The following is a 22,216-nucleotide window of genomic DNA, read 5'->3' on the forward strand; positions in this document are numbered from 1 at the left end:
CATCAAACAAGCCTTTCATTTACACTTTCTAATCATAATAAGTCAATTATATATATATGTCCAAAAGCAAGTTCAATGGAGCATTGTTAAAATAGGTCCTCAATCAAATTGGTTTAATGATACACATAAAACAATCTTTCATGGAACACATTAATACACTCTCAAAGATACTATAACATGTTCCCTTTTTATACATCTTTTACAAACAAGGAAGCTTTACATAACAACTATTCGCATATTAATGCACCTTACTTAAGACAAAATTTAATTAAGTTACTCCTACAATACACATGAAGAATTCTTTAATGTAAACATACAATTTTCTCTCAATAACCAATATGAACTTTCAAACCCATAGCCCTTTTATTATCTAAAACCACATAAGCATCATAAGGCTCACACAAGGGTTCAAGAAGTCACAACCTTTCTCTTGCAAAAAGAAAAGTCACATAAGAGATAATTACACATATCACTAACATTATAATTTCTAGAGAGAGAGGAGGAAGGGTGATAATCATTCAATTTGCTACATAATAAGCATTCAATATCCACCATACTAGTCCTTCAAGTGGATAACACTAAGCTATATCATAATCTTAAACAAGCACATTTCATACTTTTAGATTCAAGACATCATTGACCAACCCAAATGGATTAGTCTAAAGAGTACAACAATCAATGAGGAAGGTACCTACGAATTTCTTTTTGAATAAGAGTAATCATAGACCAAGACATCAATATGCAAACAAAGCACATATAATCACTCCAAAGCACCAACATCAAGAAGGTGAAAACAAGGTGTGAACACACACGTTACACACTAGTTAAGGTCTGCTTAATCACACACATACAAAAGGAGGACAAGCATACAACATAAGGTCTATACATCTCACACCAACTAAGGGTACAAGCGAAACTAGAGATCCCAGTGTTTGCAACTTGGCTCTGATAGAAAATTTAATGCCCCGCCAGGAAACCCTGAAGGGATAAGCTAAAACACAAGAATAGAGTGCACATAATTTACAATGAGATATCAAAATTTAGATTACACAACGGAAGACTTCAACTAAAACCTAAAGAGTTTCCCAATGTGATTACTTAATTCCACATTTAACTCTTGACTCATGCTAATTAATTCAATTCAGCTGAATGACTTAATGACAAGATAATACTTAAACAAAGGATAATTTCTTTCAGAAGATAAAAATATAGACAACATGCTAAGGTTCATCCATTGAGGTTAAAAGTATAGGTACCCTGATTAAGTTCATCCAATAAAATTCAACCAACCATTACATTCAAACTTTCATTAAAACTTAAGACATGCATCTAATTTCAAAGCGTACTTAAATTCATCATAAACTAATGAATACTTTCCAAGAATTCTTTAATTGCATTATCAATAATTGAATACATTCCGTTATTCAAATCTACAATCCTTCATGATCCAAATCACTGCATTAAATAAGATGACTAGACACATGTATTTAAGATTAATTTCATCTAATCCACTTTATACATTCTAACAAAATGCCATCCATACATGCTAAAACTAAAAAAGAAACATAAGAACATAAGCATCACATAACACCAAATTGATATCAGAGTTCGCCCCTAGTGGGTTACATCTCTGGGTCTGCTCAACTATAAGACCCCTCTAATAAATAAATAATAGAGAAGAATACATAAGGTCACATCATTTACAAACCTGCCATCAAGGCGAACATAACCAATAATACATACGACCACATTGGTCAAATAAATACATAAATGATCCCTGAATAGGAAAGGATCCAACTAAACATAATAGAAGCAAATAAAAAGATCCACTAGAGCATCCACGAAACTAAGTCTTCACAACCCAACATCTAACATGATATCAGGTACTGACAAGGGCATAAGCAACATGACGACTCCACAACAGTGCTCCTAGCAAGACAACACAACAACACACTAGCGAACATAAGGGACAAGTGTCATCACATAACCTGGTATGGTTACCATAGTAGGTCTTCATAGGTTCTGGCCCATCTAGTGGGTTACCTTAGCAACCTATTCCTAACCTTTGGCCCATCCAAGTCTCATGCGGACCCACACATCCTTTCGTGAAGACAAGGATGATGGTTTGCCATTTCAGGCCTTTTCACTGCATGCCAAGTCTATGTTAGCACTCATCCCATGTGTGAGGCACAATTATCTTACTTAGTGATTCATTAACTAACTCTCTAATATTCTATTAGGTTATCACTTATTTAGACACACTTCCAATGGGTTACGTAGTAGCCACTTTGGGCGTGGCCTCCAATCAAAACCCACTTTCCAAAATGACACTAGGCTATACTCAAATGAACTCCTAAACCACAGAATACACAAGGTCAAGCAAACAACGTTCAACATGGTATGAATACCCACTTGGTCAAACAAGACTTCATACGAGGTGCACTGACTAACAGTACTCTAACTAGAGACTGGACTAGCTATGGCTAACCATGAATCAACATTCGACACTCGCATAAAGGACATGACCAGTTACAACACCATCACAAGAAAACAGTCAAACTCGGGATCGAGGATAGAAACAGGTACCCAATTCAAACTTAAGACAGGGTCCAACAAACAAAATCAAAGACTTGTCATTTCTTAAGAAAATGCTAATATAGAAAATTAAACATGCATAGGCATAGATTGGAAAAGACAATCTTCTTTCCTATTGTTTACACACAACAATCGATCTAGTTTTCTAAAGTATCTAAGTTGACTGCAGTTTGTTTACCTTGTCTAGTTATAGGTCGTTCAAGGTTTACTAACTAACTAAAGTTCGATTGCATCATACAATAATTTAAATATTTCATCGTGAGTTTTCAAACCAAAATCACATGATAATAGTTATAATGTATGCAGTATACATAATGATATAAAATCAATTATTCATTACTCACATAAAATTATGATATTCATTTTCAAAAATAAAACATCATTTTCATCCATGGTCGAACACAATAATCTAATCTCATATTCCAATTAAAAAAAAATTCTAAATTGGAAATTACAATTAACAAATTAAAAATTACAATTAACAAATTAAAAATTACAATTAGATATATATATTTCACTGAAATGAAAATAAATTATTTAATTCCCAATTAAATTTATTTTCATTTCCTACTTTCAAATTCCCAAATTAACATAATATTTAATCTTCTGATTAAAATAAAATTATATAAATAATTCATATTCTCTTCCCAATTTAAATCTCTTTTTTATATGAAAATAAAATCTTAATGAATTCTCAAATAAAACAAAATCATTTCCTACCTCCAAAATAATTTTAAAATTATTTATATCACTAAAATATAAAAATTATATATATATCAAATAACATTATTAAATAAAACAAAAACATTGATTACATTAAATATTAATTAACAACCACTTTTAAAAAAAGAAAAAAGAAAAAGAACTTTAGTTTAAATAATGTTTTAAGCCCACATGGGCTGGCCCACCGCGTGGGTTGTATGTTCCCATGTATGGGGGACAAGCATAACGTTTTGGGCAATGCTCCCCATACATTCAATTAAATTACCCCCATTGTGGTGTGTGGGTTGAGCCTCATGCTCCCCACCCACTACATTAATATATATATATTTTTTGAATTAAAAAAAGAGTCATTTTATTTTATTTTATTTTTTAACAAAAAATTTCACTTTTGAGAACACAACGAAGAACGCAGAAATTTGAGTTTTCCATCAAACTCATATAGTCCTTGACTTAATTTTTTTAAACAGTCAATTTGATTTATTTATTTTTATATATATATTTTCATAGGTTATGAATTTTTTATTTCTTTTTCTTTTTGTATAAATCAAACTCTCATTGCCAAGTTTATTTGGAAAATTTTCTGAGTGAAATAAGCATAGAATGATTTTTTTATTTTTTTGAAAACAAATTAACTTCTATGCAACTAAATTTGGGCTTTTTCCAAATTTTGACAGCATATTTATACTAAAAATCAATTTACTCACAAATTCAAACACAAATTAAGAAGGAAAATTAAGATTTCATTTCCAATTAGACAAACTAACTATCAAACAAAAGAGAATTCAAGAAATTCAGAGAGTTTCAAAATTCAACAATACTTAATCAAAATCCAAATCAACCAACCTGCAAATGCTTTCTTGGAAGACAAATTGTAGAAGAGACATCCCAAATTCTTCAAGCAAATCAAAAACCCCCAAAATTTGTATACAAATTTCTCCTCCAAATGCCCAAAATTTTCCATTCCATAAAATAACTCTCTTAAAAAAAATCCTCCCAAAAATATTTTCAAACCTAGGTTAAATGGGAGATTGTTGACCAAAATTTTTATTTTTGGATTTAAAATATTTTCATTTAAAATTAATCCCCAAAAATCATTCATTTAAACTATATCAATATATTAAACTTTCTTTTCAAATTAAAATTGATTTTACCAAATAACTTAAATTACCCTTTTCTATTCCAAAATGCCAAAGAAATTACATCATTTCTTATTTCAATTAAATTTAAAGCTTTCCTTTCAAAAAGCATAACTGAAAATATTTATCATTAAAATTAACCATTTAAACGAACTTGCTACCAACTTGAATTGAACAATTCTAATTAACGATAAATCGTATAAAAGGAACCTATTTAATTTAGCCCCCAAAATACTAATGCGTAAACACTCATTAAATCAAATTAAATATTAAGGATTAAATACTCAATTTAACCACTCACAAACACACAACCCAAGAAAGCCAAGCAGATAGATGACTTTCATACGCACCCAAAGGGAATACCGACGACGACGCTCACTTGAGCATGACTATGCTCAAACGAGGGTCTTACAACCACCTAATCCAAAATCTAAGGACCAAAGAGGTACACTCAAACCTACGAATCCAGGCGGAGACGAACCTCGCACCCATGTAGTACTGTACCTGAAATCACCTGCAACCAAGAGTCATACATGCATACATATATATACTTAATGAAAGTGTTAGCTCGAGATTAATAACATGAAATAGGAGAACTAATAAACTTGTATATGAATTGGTGCGAAAACCACATTAACAGGTACGCACAAAAATCAAAACATCTGACTATAACATTATAACATGATAAACTAATGAAGGTCAAACCGAGATTAGAAATTGATTAGGGCAGCAGTACTACATTCTCCCCCCCTAGGTTCCAACTTACTTCTGGATGTCGAAAGGCTAGACGGAGAACATATCGCACGCATTAGCCCCGAAACTCAATCAACAATTATAAAATTGCACATAGGTATGTTTCGATAAATAAATGAAACATTATTGCTAAAACCTTTACGAATGCCCTTATCCATTGACAAGATACATCTAAATCCATACCTTTCTTATAACATTCTAGAAACTATCTACAATCATAACAAAGAAACAAGAATTTTTTCCCTTTCATTACACCAAATTAAAGCATTAAAAGAGGTAAACAACAATTACCATACTCATCTATCAAATATGACCAGAAAACATGCCATCATGATCAATTTCTTTTACCAATCCACCCTCATCATAAAAATTTATCACATAGAACTAGCTTCAAAATTCAATTTCTACAACCAAGTTAACTTTCAATAAATAAGAGCAACATATAGTACACAATTGTTTGCACTTGCCAGACATATAAATACCTTTCCAATGACTATGTCCCATAACATAGTGACAAGTTAACACAAATTACTCCATGATTACACATAATAATCATCCACATAACTGGAATGCACAACTCAAATGGCCACATGTGAGCATGTCTAATAATCGGTCAAAAATAATCGGTCAAAGATAGCATGCACAATTAGCATCTCTATGCCTTATCTCAGAACAATAATATGATCATAAATATTGAATATCTCACTCAAGGCTCAATGGTGCTAAGGCACACCATAGTGGTGCTACCATCCATACAAGACCTTTGTGAACATCCCTTTTTGAGTAAGGTGGTTAGCCTCCAAGAGATAGTCACCACACATAGGCAGGTAGTGGATCCTAGCTGCATCACAGCCTCACATACCCCCATCCTCAAGGTTCCCTATGTCTACTTCCTCGTACACACTCAACCAAGACCGTCTCATACGTCCTTGGAGAGGAATTTCACATTTTGACACAAGACCAGCATACGAAAACAATAAGGATAAACCAATTTAGCCACCAAAGTATAGAAGAATATGGATAATAAATTGTCAATTCCAATAGTAAGGCAAGAAAATAATCTAGATTTTGCAACACCAAATCAATTAAGCAAAAGATCGAAAGATTGTGGCTAAACCTTCAAAGTCAAAATAGAATAAATTGCTGATCCACAAAGAAATAAATAAGAATATCACAACTGCACATAACATCACTATGTGACTAGCATCTAGCCACAAACGAGGAAGGAAGGAACAATCATCTAGCTATTGTAGTAGCTCATCATGTGGTGTGGCCTAGTCACACATCCACACGGCATGGCAATGTGTACCTCAACATCACTCCGCATCATGTCATCATGTGGTATGGCAGTACTCCAAGTGGAGAAAACATGCAATGGACATATCCTACAGGGTAGTGTACCTCGTGAAAAAAGGCACGCGTAGGTCATGTCCTGCATAGCGATGTATCTCTCAAGGTACTCGCCGTAAGCCAGAGGTATACATGGCTAAGGTCAACCCACATGTCTACTAACACCTACCAACTGACAACTCATGTGAACAAAACCTACCTTTCATGAAGACAAGGCAACAATATCCTCCAAGATACATCATCACTATGCTCAAGAACGAACATCAATATGCTCAAATAAAAGAGAGGAATCGGCTAGCACACATAAACCTTATAAATAGATTCATCAAAAGGGAAAGTATTGAGTACACCTTTGATACAGTTTTATTGTATAACTATATCTTTCCTCGAAATAGAGAAGCTAAAGTCGCTTCGCGCAGACATTACTCGTACATCAATCCATACTATTCAAGGAATGGTGACTTCAAATACTACCCCTTAACATACTGAATTACCAACAACCCGAGGTTTGGTACTCATTAGGGAAACAAATAAGCAACATCACATAAACAATATGGTTTCCCATACTCATAAGAAACATATCCTCCATGGTTGATTGCTTCACCAACCCATGGGCACATATAGAAAGCACGGGTTTCTTACAATACATAAAGAAAGAACCAGTACTGGTTTAGTCACATTAACAGAGAGTACTTTTCAGTATCCTATTATCTAGTCAAGGAAGGTTTTAACTATGCTTTCCACATGAATAACTGAATAAAGTTTATTCTAGATACAAGTACTGGAATTCTTAACAATTCACCATTACATAAGGAAATAAAATCATTCCTATATCTTTCTCTAATTCAACTAAGCATTCATAACCACATTACTAACTATGCAAATTTCTTTTCCAAAGCTTAAGACTTCCATCTTTCAATATGAAGCCAAAATGCAAAATTACAATTTCACATGCTTTATAAACATTCTATTTAAATCAAAGCATTCTTTTGTAGCATTCCTAAAAACCTTATCATCTAGGTAAAGAGAAGGGAAAGAGAGTTTGATAAAAGACTTGTCATTTCTTAAGCAAATGCGATTACAGAAAATTAAACATGCAGAGGCATAGATTGGAAAAGACAATCTTCTTTCCTATTGTTTACACACAACAGTGATCCAGTTTTCTAAAGGATCTAAGTTGATTTGCAGTTTGTTTACCTTGTCTAGGTATAGGTAATTCATGGTTTACTAACTCACTAAAGTTCGATTGCATCATACAATAATTTAAATATTTCATCGTGAGTTCTCAAACCAAAATCACATGATAATAGTTATAATGTATGCAGTATGCACAATGATATAAAATCAATTATTCATTACTCCCACAAAAAATATGATATTCATTATCAAAAATAAAACATCCATTGTCAAACACAATAATCTAATCTCATATTCCAATTAAGAAAAAAATCGAAATTGGAAATTACAATTTACAATTTGATATATATATATTTCACTAAATTGAAAATAAATTATTTAATTCCCAATTTAAATTTCTTTTTCATATGAAAAGAAAATCTTAATGAATTCTCAATTAAAACAAAATCATTTCCTACCTTCGAAATAATTTAAAAATTATTTATATCACTAATATATATATATATATATATATATATATATATATATATATATATATATCAAATAACATTATTAAATAAAACAAAAATATTGATTACATTAAATATTAATTAACAACCACTTTTAAAATAAAAATGAACTTTACTTTAAATAATGTTTTAAGCCCACATGGGCTGGACCACCACGTGGGTTGTATGTTCCCATGTATGGGGGATAAGCACTACTTTTTGGGTAGTGCTCCCCATACATACAATTAAATTACCCCCATTGTGGTGTGTGGGTTGAGCCTTGTGTCTCCTCTTATTGATTTCGCATCACCTATTGCACCCGATGATGCACATGTTGTGCCAGTTTTGCCTTCTTGTGATTCACTGCAATGGGATATTCCTTGTCCTCCAGCTTTAGCTCATTGGGATGACTACTTGATAGACATTATTGATTTATTTGTCGAGTCCTAAATTGTAGATTTGGGAGACATCATTGATGACATTTATCTTCTCTTTGATGAAGATGATCCTTCTTTGATTGTTGTGAGGGAACACTCTGAGCCTCTTGTTCATTCTAGAGATGATCATTCTTTTGAGGTTGACATGATTGTGGATTCTTATGTACAATACCTGGAGGAGGTCTCTTTATCCTTAGAGGAGACATGTGAGTCTTTGGATATTGTTTTACATTCATCTCCACTATATCTTGGAGTGCCTTTTTTACTAGCATGGATTAGTACACCACCTTTGGAAGGGGTAACTTTCAACATCGACATGGGGACACTTGAGCAGTTTTCTGAGAATTCATTCATCATGAGATTTTTTCGTACCTCTTCCCTTCATGATTGGGGAGACTTAACGGATACACCTTTGGTTTTGTTTCTTCCCAAGGGGAGGAATGTTGTTCAACATTCATGGAGAAGTTTCTTCATTCAGCTTCAAGCTTCTACCATTGGTGCAGATTCTACATTGAGGGGGGTCTACTTGGTCTCTCTTCTTCTTCTCTCATATGGGGGGGACTTTTTCATCACATGGGGTTTTGTCCTTCTCATACTTCTTTGAGAGTTCCTTTGTATATAGTTTTCATCTCGCTTTTAGGGGAGGGTTTTTTCCTATTGGGTTTTTCTCTCTTTCCCTTCTTTATGGGAAATTGAATTTGCATAAATGTACATGGGTACCTAACATGACCTTGTAGTCAGGACCCATCTTGCATTGCTTAGTTGCATTGTAGACTTAAGTGCATTCCCCTAAGTTGCACTTAAGGGGGGGTGTTGGTGTAATTATTTATTCATGTTGGATATAATTACACTTTACTTAAGTTTACCTAGGTACATGCATCACATTGTAGTTTGCATATGAGACACTTAGGGAGATGTGCATACATTGGGAGTGTGTATGTAGGAGAATTTCCACCTTTTATGGTGTGATCTTTTTACTTTATCATATCCACTTATTGTAGAGTGACAATTCCACCTTGTATGGGTAATCCACCTCATGTGGAATAGTTTACCATTTCTCCTACCTACCCCCACCTACCCTTGCATCTTATTGAGCCACATGTCATCATTGTGTGCTCTCTTGTCTATTAGCCTTTCCTTTATAAGAAGGCTCATCTACATTTTATGTAATTATTGATGATCCAATTGATCAGTATTTTCATCTTGATTAGAATACGGTTTATTCTTATCAAATTATTGTCTCTCTTTTGTGCTATTCAATGTGCTCTTGATCTTGGTTATTTTCAACAAATTCTCACACTCATCTTATTTATTTTTATCTTATTTTTATTGATTAATATCCTAATACCTAATAGGGTCTCGAATGGTTATAGCAATATGGTGCATTCCAAGGTCTTGTGGTCATCATCATGGTATCTACAAAAGGGCCTAATTTTTTGAATTTGAATAAAGTATGCCATAGCTTGCCACAACTATAGCAAGTGATTGTATATAATTTTTACTAGCATCTTGTATTCCTCATACCCACATTGATCAAAGCCTTGATCTTGGTATACTATTTATTTTAATTCATAGGTTTTAACTAGGAATGACAATGATTACTAACTCAATACATTGATCTCAACATGATTTAACAATTTGATGAAAGTTAGTACTATGAGTTTCACTCTAGCCAAATTTACACCATTAAATTATATCCCTTGCAAATTTTGTAGGACACAAGATAATGTCTCACTTTTGTTGTCATGGATCACATAAACAGTAATGAGAAAAAAATAAGCATGTAATGTGGTAATTCATATCACTTGGGTTCACACTAACAGGCAGTTGATTACTATCTGACCTTCATTTCAGTCAAATGGACCACAAACTAATGGTCATTTTTATAACCTTTCAGATTCAATTCATGCAATTAACACATACGACTATGGTCTTCAAACAAATCAATCAATACAATTATTTCTATAGGTTCCTTATTATGTGACATGTGTTGCACCAACTCCTATATGTGTGTGGTGAATCCACTAATGAAATATTACTTATAATTGATGACACATATATTTTTATATAATTTTGGAGAAAAACTCCTTAAAATATCAATCATATAAATGCACCGACTTGTCTAACCACTATTTTATCTCATTGAGATCATTAATATTACATTAAGACATATCTAAAAAAAATTATTCAATCATATTAATTTTCTACCATTTGAATCATAACACACATACTGATCTTGTATGTGATCATTGAGCATTGCGACAAGAAATCACATCTTTTGCACCTCATCCACAATGTTCTTCAAATGCTATGTGATCTTAAATTTTTTTCTAGTGCTTAGTCGTGTCTTTATAACCTAGGAAGGGAATTTCTAGGAAGATAATGAGCTCATAGATTATTACATAATTATACATTCTATTAGATTCTGTAAACCTAGTTTCCTATGTGATTACCTTGTCTAGGACAATATAGAATGTGTTATAATGTAGATAATTAAATTTTTAGTTAATATATGGTGGTCAACTCTAAGGATAATTGAATGTGGAAACCAAACATATTCTATTAGTTTCTATGGAATCATATTATTTCCCAAGAACCTTTTTAAAATTGAGCCATTAACTTTGCGGGACCTATCTACTACATTACACATTACTCTAGATCTAATTACATCATCATGGCCACTCACTACTATAATCCTAGAGAAAAAGTCACAAAAAGCTAATGATTATATAGTTGTACGATAAAAAAATTCATCTTTAGGAGGATTTTTTTAGTTGAAAAAATACAAACACAAGAATGAAGAGACCAATAGGTGGCTTCTCTTTTTTTTATAGTCTTAGGTTTTGTGTGAAAATAATATGGATACCATGGACAAGCTTCAACAAGATTTATCTAGTCTCAAACTACATACAATCTTGATCGGAATCAAACAATTTATTAATTTATGAAATGATTTGTATTATTCTCTCTTAGTCTTCAAGATAATTATGACCAGTTTTGATTGTTTAATTAGTTTGACCTCAACCAAGGGTTAAATTTATTTGCATACGTCCACGATCTAATACACCTTATCATCCACAACCTAATTTTGTATGTTAATTTTTTTTAATAGAATTATAAGAAATATATCGTTAAATGTTAGTGATGTAGGGTGTCATGACAAGGAAAACCCTATTCTTGTCATTCTTCAATTGTATTGAACAACATTTAATTGTAAAGAAAATAATTCATTAAGCATGTAACTTTCCAAAACTAACAAATAACCATTGGAGCACTAGATCCATTGTATTGAGAAATCATAGTAGAAAAAATGCCATGATCACCACATTAAGTAGTGTGAATTTCAACTAGGCAACATGTTGCTTTTATTCGATAGTAGCTTCCAATGATGTATGATGTAGGAATACGCTTGAGGTTAAAGGTTAAACTAGTAAATATCCCAAACAGAAAGCACCGTACTTGCTTGAACTAGAAAAAACATGCATACATATGTAAAAATAAGGATGTGCATGTGCTTTCTTCTAGGTAGATGCAGCATAGAATCATGATGCCTGCGTTGTAATTTCTCCCTTTTAATCTTTAAATTAAAGAGTTTTCCACAAAAATACAGCCCAAAAGGAAAACTGAATAATACAATCAAGCAAAAATAAATTGAAGATGGCATGTGGCTTTATTTACAGAGAATTTAAGTAAAGTTCATATAATTTCAAAATGGACTAAAAGAAAGAAAGATGATGATTAAGTTGGATAAACACATATCTCTGTGTAAAATGGAAATTTTCATAGTAATTGTTCACATTTTCCATGTTACTATGAGGAAAAGATGTTCTACATAACCAAATTCTCAGCATAAATGAATATATTCCACACTAATTGTTCACATTTTCGATGTTAATAAGGAATAGGTGTTCTACATAGCCAAATTCAATAACATGTCAATAACAATGGGAACTATGAGCCACCAAAAAAAAGGCAGAAAACCTTCAAATCTGAATTAATTAAAAAAAATGCTTAAGATGTTTACTCAAATTAAGGTGTCAAAGTGTGCGTATAAATAATAAAATACATACTCCAATGACAACACTTGGCTTAACCTGATTATTATCGGCATTCACACAGAAGAAGGGAACCTTACAACACCAGTCCTTGAAATAATAATGTCAATATAGAGAAAAATGAGTTTCAAAGCCTAAGATGCAATATGTAGAAAAATTCAAAATAATTATAAGCATCAACATTTTGTATATTTCCATCTGGAAATGAAAATTTCTGACCATTTTGTTTACATTTTGTATGTTATTTTGAGTTAATATAATGCTATGCATATAATGTGAGCATAGTCACTCTACCTATATCCATCAAAAAAAACTCCACAAGTCTGCAACACATTCTCTCAATTGAAAGACACACAAGTGTTGTTACCATTTTTAAGAAAGTTTTGCAAAGTATTGTTGTTCTACATATATCCACCCATATTGTTCTAATTTTCAGGGATAGAGGAGATACAAAAGCACTACAAAACCAAATTTAAGCAAAAGAAAAACATGCATATATCACTGTCTTAAATAAAAGTTTCCACACAATCTGTATGTTGTTCAAACTTTCAAATCTATCCTCCATGGAAGTATATGATGTAATTGCATGTATGTCTTTCTCAAAAGCATGTGCAATATAGTCTTTAGAAACACCAAAAATCTTCATAAGAAAAAATAGATTCCTGTACACAAAGTTATATATTAGTAACAATTAGAAAATTATTTTATTCAATTTAAAAGAATTACAAATAATCTAAAATTTATACAATAGTCAATAAATATTTTATCTAAAAAATGTACTAATTTTCTTTTGAATTTTTGTAGTTTAATATATAGAATCAATTGTCATATATACATCAAAGAACAAAAAAAACTCACCTTTCAATGACTTGTAGGTATCTTCACAATGTCAAATTCTTCATCCAGGGAAATAAGAACTTTAGGATTGCATCAACTTTCTTGAAGTATTCATTTCTCCAACTGATTTTTATCACAATCAATGATATTATCCCCCCAAAAGCCATTCCAAAGGACAATCCCAATGATATCCCATACCATGGATATTTAGTGCTTTTCTTTATTTTATTAGTGTAAATTGGAGGAGAACGAACAAATTGTGGCCAAGAACAATTTTTGGGTAGAGGACACCCCCATAAATTAGGATTCCCTGAATAAGAGGATTCTCCAAAGCCAATCATATGTGGTCCTTGTGGTATGCTTCCTGAAAGATTGTTGTTTGATAGATCCAGTGAACCCAAAAAGCTTAGAGATTCAAGCTCTGTAGGGATTTGTCCTGAAAAATGATTTCTTGAAAGGTCTAATGAATCCAATTGATACATTTCTCCAAGACTTTTTGGAATGGTCCCATTCAAGTTGTTCATTGAAAGGTTTAGAAGCCTTAGCCCCTTCAAATTCCCAAAATCAGAAGGAACTTTTCCCTCCAATTCATTGCTTGAGAGATCTATGGATGTGAGTGTGGAAAGAATATATTGGTAATGTTGATCTGTACCTTTTAAAGTCATATCCAATCCATCTTGGTATAATGGCCCATTAGTATAAGTGGATAATACAAAACCATTTTGACTTTCATTTGCCATTGCTTGCAGGAATACAATTGTGTGTGGAATTGAACCTGAGATATGATTGGAAGAAAGGAGCAAGATCTGGAGGTGCTTTAATTGACCTATCTCTAAAGGAATATTGCCTGTAAATTTGTTCTCCTTCATTATCAATACTTTTAGCTTTGAGATATTTCCAATTAATGTTGGTATTTGACCTTCAAACAAATTATTTCCAATATCAAAAACCTGTAGCTTTGAACAATTTGCTATTGAAGGAGGGAATGATCCATTGAAGGAGGGAATGATCCATCCAAATTATTATTGTGAACAACTAATGAATATAATTCACTTAGCTTACTAAACTCATGTGGTAAGCTTCCCTCCAAACTATTATTTCCCAAATTCAGGACAATAAGTAAAGAACAATTGGACAAACTGACAGGGATCACTCCTGTTATCTTGTTGTTTGCAAGATTTAACATGTTGAGATAAGAACAATCGGACAAACTGACAGGGATCACTCCTGTTATCTTGTTGTTTGCAAGATTTAACATTTCGAGATTAGAACAATTGGACAAACTGACAGGGATCACTCCTGTTATCTTGTTGTTTGCAAGATTTAACATGTTGAGATTAGATAAGTCGCCCAGGTTTGGATGAATATTGCCACTGAACAAATTGTCATTGAGCAGCAGTATACCCATATAAAAAGACCACATTGATGGGATGCACCCACTCAATTTATTTCTAGCCAAATCTAGTCGACGTAGATTCATCCACGATGAAGTATTTGAGAATAGGCTTCCTTCCAAATGATTTCCTGAAAGATTTAGATAATTTAACTGAGGACTGGTTTCCCATAGCCAAGAGGGAATTACGCCCACAAGACTGGCATTAGTTATAACCAACCGTTCAAGTGAAATTTGTGTTGAAATCCAAGGTGGAAATTCACCGTCAATCATACATGACACTAAACTTAGATAAGATAAATCAAAGGGTGGAATCCAAGTTGTGCTAATATTTAGGACACAATCACATAAATACAAATCACTTAATCTTGTAAGGTTGTGAAAGGAAGTTTCTGAAATCGACTGGTAATGGTGTAATGACAGGTATAGAAAATGTAAAGAAGGTGGAAGTGACAAAGAAGAGACGGTTTCATTGAAACGATTGCCATGAGCATACAATTCAATGAGTGAGGAAAGGTGAGCAAATGAAGGGGGAATGGTCCCGCTGAGTTGGTTATTGCTAATATCCAACCGCTCGAGTAAAGAGAGATTGCCCAATGAATCTGGAACGATGCCGCTCAGTTGGTTGTCACCTAGGAGAAGGTCAGTTAAAGAGAGACTTCCAAGAGAAGCCGGTATTCTTCCACTAAGTTGGTTGTAACTAAGTTCAAGGTATGCTAAAGAAGCAAGATTGCCAAGGCAGGAAGGTATGCTTCCATTCAAGTTATTGCTTGCAAGATTAAGGACTTTAAGGCGGGTTAGCAAACAAACGAGAGGGGGAATCATCCCACTAAAGCTATTATAATGCAAAACTAAACGCTCAATATAAGAGAGATTTCCCAAACAGGGAGGAATGGTGGTAGTACCTTGATATACTCCAGATATAGTGAGTGATGTGAGAAAACGAAGTTGGCAGATGCTCTCAGATATCACAACGTGGAAAGAAAGGGCTTCAACAGAGATAACGTGGTTGGTGTTATTGTCGCAGGAAATGCCATTCCAGGAGGTGCAGCAGTCTGTTCCATTTACCCACGAACTCAGATAGCCCTCGGAGTCATTCAAGGCAGCTTTGAAGAGGAGCAGAGCTTGGGATTCGTGGGAAGGACATCTGCCGGACATTAATGGCTGGGAAAGAGGAGGGCAGAAGAAGAGAAGAAAAACAATACCAGTCAATTTGCGTAGAGGGATGGCCATTTGCGTGCCGGTCAATTGCACTTCTTCTCTGGGCGGCCTGTTCTCTTAACCTGCGTGCCGGTCAACAGGTCAATGGTTATTTTATTTCTAAATTACATTAATTAATTAAGTACCAGTTTTTAATAATCTTCTTCTGTCAATTTTCCACAAATTAGCCTACCAGACTTGGGACATTGACGGAATATTTGATTCTTCCTTCTGATAATTGCGGTTTGTCTGCTATCTTATGATTGTGTTCACATGGACAACCATTATGCGGATACGATTCGAAATGCTATTTTCAGAGTATTTTCAAATTAGTTGAGAGTTTTTCTTGAGCTCTGTGCACAATCAAGCTTTCATCTCTTGGCAATTTTTATGTAAGAACTTTATGCACTTGAAAACATAAAACATAAGACATCAAAATTACATATTTAATATAATTTTAAATAATTTAATATTAAATTTTATTATTATTTAATATTTTATTTTACTTAAAGATAATTTATTAAATTATATTTTATCTTCAATACAAGAAACACTAATGATAATTTTAATTTCAACTTTAATTTTGTTTTGAGTAATTATTTTATTCAATAGATTGTTTAAAAAATCAATTAAAAAGATTTTTCATGAAAGTTGATTCATTGAAGTTGAAGAGGAAATACTAATTCTAATTGTCAATAATTGATTTGTTTTAAATTTTTTATTATTTTATTAAAAACAAACCCTAAACATGCATAGAAGCATTGAATGCTATCAAAAATTTCCACTAGGATGTAGTGGATTTCTCAGTGGTGGGCATATCTTTAAATAAATAACTCTTAATTTCTTTTTCTTAAATAATTTTAACTAATACAAAATAAATAAATAAATAATATAATAGAAATAATACCCCTCCAATGGAGGTATTTTTTAAATTTATTTTAAAGAAAATTAAATGAATACTGAACCCATATTTTTCAATAACACTAGTTCCATAAAGAGATAGAAGATAAATTTAACTGCATTTGACTGAGGGTAGAAACATGGGATTCTATCGTGAAATAAATTTTGAAAATGAATTTTCATTTTATATAATAATATAGGTTGTATTTTATTAAATATATTTTCAAATATGGATGATCCATTAACAAAGATTTCACATTTATTTTGTTTTTTAATATTTTGTATGTTGTATTGTGCTAAGGTGAAAAAAAAGGCCACAGTTTGTAGGAAAACTATTTTGGCAGATTTTTACGTTGAAATCATGAGGAGACATAAATCTTGGTGCCAAAGCAGCTTTTCAAGTCATTAAATGTCAAACGTGGGACATGGAGGATACATTGATATTGGCGTCAAACTATGAGTGAGCTCATATGGGACAACCAATCGCACGAAGCTCATACGGGACAACTAATCGCATGACGCTCACTAAAGGCGGACCTTTGAAGAAAAACCTGAAGAAGTAAATATCTTCCAGCAAAATTTTCAGGCACTTTTTTTCTTTTCAGGCGTGAGATAACTTTTCAGGGAAAAAGTACTATGGCAAGTTCACTTATAACAAAAGCCTATCGGCTAATAATTAATAGTGACATAAGACATCTCATGTTGTTTCGAGAAGAAGAGAAGGGATTTGAAAGGTACATGTAATGACTTTACCTTTGAATAATTTTTTTTTAAGTATTAATGTATATTTACAGTTATCTATTGGTTTTCTTATGTGAAGATTAGTTCTTAAAGAAATCAATAAATTTAGTGTTACATTTTTTGTAGGAAGGCATTATGTTTATCCTTTTTTTGGTCAACAATGTTTCTTTGCACTAGATTGTAATTTATTTCCATTTGATTGGATAATTTAAGCTTAAAGGATAGATTAGAGAATCGACGACTTCATAGAGATATGGATTACATGTGCAAGATGCAAGATGCTTCATTTACAAATAAGTACCTCTACTTTAAAAGGTATGCAAAACATAGTCAATCCTCCTCTCCTTATTCCTACCATAAAAAATTATGTTGGTAAAACATCACTTGCTAGTTATTGATGAGATACTATGTTCTTGATCATCATAGGTGCTACATTGACATATTGCAATGTTTCAATGTTTCTTTAGCTATTAGTTTGAATAGAAAAGAAAATTGAGGAATACGTTCAATGGCTCAACTAGGAGGGTGATAGTGCAAAAATGGTTATGGTCACATATGGTATTGGTGGGTCTAGCAATACCACATTAGATGATCCAATTTCTTCCTCTTTGCAAAAAAATTATGGGGCTAGAAACATTCTAAAGTTACACTCATTCAACTTCGAGAAAAAGATCCCAAAGTAGATCTCCAATCCTTGATTTTGCAAGAGTTGACTACCACCAAACATGATGTCAGAAACTTTCAAAGTGGATGTTAGAGCTTAAAATACATTATATATTAAAAAATAAAATTATTTTCTTACATATTGACACTGCTTTGTATCTAGAACCATGAAAAAATATTTACCTAACGATGTCACAAGTGTAAAGAAATTTTGGTAACTTTTCACATCTAGAGAAACAAATTTACTGGGAGACAATAATATTATGGAATTGAACCTTAAAAACTCTATGACATGAGATCTATTTCTATTGATGCAGCCCTTGATGTGTTATGTAGAAAAATTCAAAGAATTTTTTTAAAAGAGGCTATATTACAAAAAACACCTCAATCCAAGCAAATAGTAGAGAAACATAAGTTTTGTCTTCCATTTTTGAAATTTACTAGAGCTTAACTTCATCAACAAAAGAAAAAAGTGTTGAACACTTTCAGATTTTTAGAGGGGTTGTGAATCATAGAATATTAAAACTTAACCATTATTTTATGATTCATTCTAATTATCACATGTGTGGAAGTAAACAATTTAAAACAAAAGATCAATCGCACAAGGACACCAAGATTTTATGTGGAAAACCCAATGTGGGAAAAACCATAGTGAGAACTATCTCATTATATCACAACTAATTACAAGGTTTTAGGCTCTATGCCGAGGAATCTCACTACTCTTGATTTGAACTTGCAGGCTAAGGCACACAACCTTGGGGAAAGATACAATGGACTTGAGAAACATTGAAGATCACTTCCTTAGGAAAATATACAAAGGTATGATTACAAAGAATAATTATTATTGAGATAAAGAGAAACACATTCTTTGAAATGTTGATTACAATTTATTGTTCTAAACATCTAAGATTGACTACGTTATTGCTCATCTATAATTATGTACCTTCACACTTAATTGACACAGTATATCATTCTTCTCATTCAAATCATACAATCCTCCAAAGTATCTCATCCCTGAAATATCATTTTCTCAAAAAGATGTAGTAATTAGATCGACCTAATTAGATGTAATGTGTAGCATAAATAGTCAACCCTAAATGCATTCTCTAAAGAAATGCGGAAGGAAAACAAGATGTGTGAAGTAATACACCATGTTGGCATATTAATACCAAATCATTGCCTTCAACTCAGCATGCTACCGCATAGACAAAAAACACTCAAGTTGGCTCTAGAAGATAGAATTGTTAAAGAAACCTAACAAAAAATGCTCATAACATGATGTGGACCTCCACAACACCTATAGATACATAAAATAGCATCTCCTAACTCTAAAAAAACTATATAAGAGAACTAAAATGCTAAAAACATCAGAAGCCGGAAGAATGCCAAGCATTCTTGAAATCATGTACACTATTACTGCATAACCGACACTTTGGCCAACACCAAATAAACTACAAATCGAATGAGAACATGAAACCTTTGATGTAACATGCATTTGAATCTACCAATATTACAACCACAAGAAAATATTAATCAATGCTAAACAATGTTAACCACTTGATAGTAAACTCTATCTAAGAGACTCTTCACCAAAATAGTCAAACTTAGCCAAACTCTATTGTGGATCTTTGAAACCTTCTTCAAGGCTCCAAATAAGACATGAGTTAACACAATGTATCATCTACATTCACCACCAATAATATTAATACAACAATGTAATTATGTAAGAAAAATTTTGCTACAACATAATTGGTCAAATACTTCAAGACCTTTGTTGACATCAATGAAAACACTTGCTCATATTTGTACCAATCTTCCCCTTTGTCATTGATGGTAACACTTGTGCAACCTCCAAAACATTAGCATATCTCTCTCCATTTGAAATAAAAGACAAAAGTGCATCTCCTCATCACTGTACAACCTCAACCTACAACACTTATCTATCTCTACAAAAATTTCTCCCCTTATCTACATCAACTTCCACTTAGGGTATGAACAAAATGAATGCAACCTTCTACATATCTACATGTGGTTGTACAAGAACAAAATTGTCTTACCAAAAAAAAATAAGCAACTTGCATAACTAGGGGCATGATGTTGTTTTTATGATTAGAATTCAGTTAAGCAAAAATACAGAAATAATGAATGATATATTCCCTTAATCACAATCTGCCTTATGAAGAGATGTCAATCTACTTCTCAATATCGATATCCTTATGATAGTATGCACTTGCGATGTCCCTTACTAAGTATCAATTTACAATTGGATTTTATCTGGAATCATCCTTCTTGTTGTATTAATTCTAGCATATTGGTGTTCCCTAAGGTACTTCACCTTTTCTTTGTATCACCTCCTATGAGAAGACCCGACGCTAGATATATGCATTATGGGTGATTGGTTGATGATCACGTCTCTTTGGAAGAGATGTGACTTATTTTCTCACTCACATCATTCTCCCTAGGTCGCGTCTACCCGAAGGAGTGCATACCCAGTGCAACAATTCTTGGAGTTAATCAATTAAATTCAATAATTATTAACTATTATTTATTTAATAATATTTAACTTAAAATTAAAAAATTAATAGAATACTAGCTACTTAGCAAATCATTGATTCATGTAAATTTAATATTCAATAATTAGGGATGATGCTTGAAGCTATATCATCAACTAGGGAGGAATCCTTTTATATATCCAATGTCATGAAGTCTCTCAACATGACACCCACAATGGATGCACCTATTTGTGACAAGAGTTTATCACAGAGTCACTCAACATGATGTCCATCATGGCTACACCCATAAATGGAAAGAAACATGTGCACAATTGCCCATCATGAAGTAACTCAACATGATGTCACCATGGAGTCACTCAACATGACGTCCACCATGGCTACCCCCATGAGTGAAAAAAGAACAAGTATAAAAAGTTCAACATGTAGTCTCCCAACATGATGTTGTCATGGAGTCTCTCAACATGACATCCACCATGGCTACTCCCAGAGGGTGGAAAGAACCACATCTTCGTCTTAGAGATGGACAAGAGCTTTCACCTCAAATTTCTCCATCTTAGAGAAAAAATGCATTATAGTATATAACACAAATCACTGATGTTTATCCTCCCTCTCAACAAGGGCTTCATTCTCCACAACTCCAAGCTTGTCTCGAAAAGCAAAAACTTCTATCGAGAGAGGCTTGGTGAGAATGTCAACCGTTTGATCATCAATGCAAATATATCTCAACTGAATAGCTTTCCTCAGTTCCATGTCTCTGATGTAATGGTATTTAATCTCAACATGTTTTGTATTGTCATGAAACACTAGATTGACAGATACCTTCACATGTAGTACCCCTACTCATTGAACTTATTAGACTCATATTTTATTATATCTCCTTGGACAGGTGTTGTTGTATAACCTTATTGATGTGAGCCATTGTGTGTTTGTCCAAATGGTCAATCTTGGGTTAGTGATTGTGTATCCTTCACTTGTGGTTTGTTAGGATTAGGTATGGCTATTTGTTTCGCCATAGAGTTCTCATAGAGAGACCTTTCCTATTAGTGTCCTATGAGAGAGTGGCTTTCGAGCGAGGGTCATGCCCGAAGTGGATGACAGGATAACCCGTCGGAAGTCAGTTAAAAAGTGATAACCTAATAATTGATTTGGGATGGATGAGATAAATATTAACTAAGATAATGTACCTCATGCATAGGTGAGTGCTAGTACAAGGCTCATAATGTTACGAGAAGGCCTAGAATGAAAAACTTACCACCTTGTCTTCATGAAAGGATTGGTAGGGTCCGCATGAGACT

At 32.9% G+C, this 22,216-nt stretch overlaps 1 protein-coding gene across 1 annotated transcript in view; it reads right to left on the reverse strand.

The window, feature by feature from the left end:
- The window catches only part of LOC131860150 (receptor-like protein 47), a 36,946-nt gene extending 20,809 nt beyond the window's left edge, over positions 1-16,137 (reverse strand). The window contains exon 1 of the mRNA XM_059214525.1: positions 14,656-16,137. Within this exon, the coding sequence (XP_059070508.1) occupies positions 14,656-16,137 (1,482 nt within the window). The remainder of the gene's footprint in view (positions 1-14,655) is intronic.
- Positions 16,138-22,216: the final 6,079 nt, after the last annotated feature.

The sequence above is a fragment of the Cryptomeria japonica genome, chromosome 11, assembly GCF_030272615.1.
Source record: "Cryptomeria japonica chromosome 11, Sugi_1.0, whole genome shotgun sequence".
Lineage (NCBI taxonomy): Eukaryota > Viridiplantae > Streptophyta > Pinopsida > Cupressales > Cupressaceae > Cryptomeria > Cryptomeria japonica.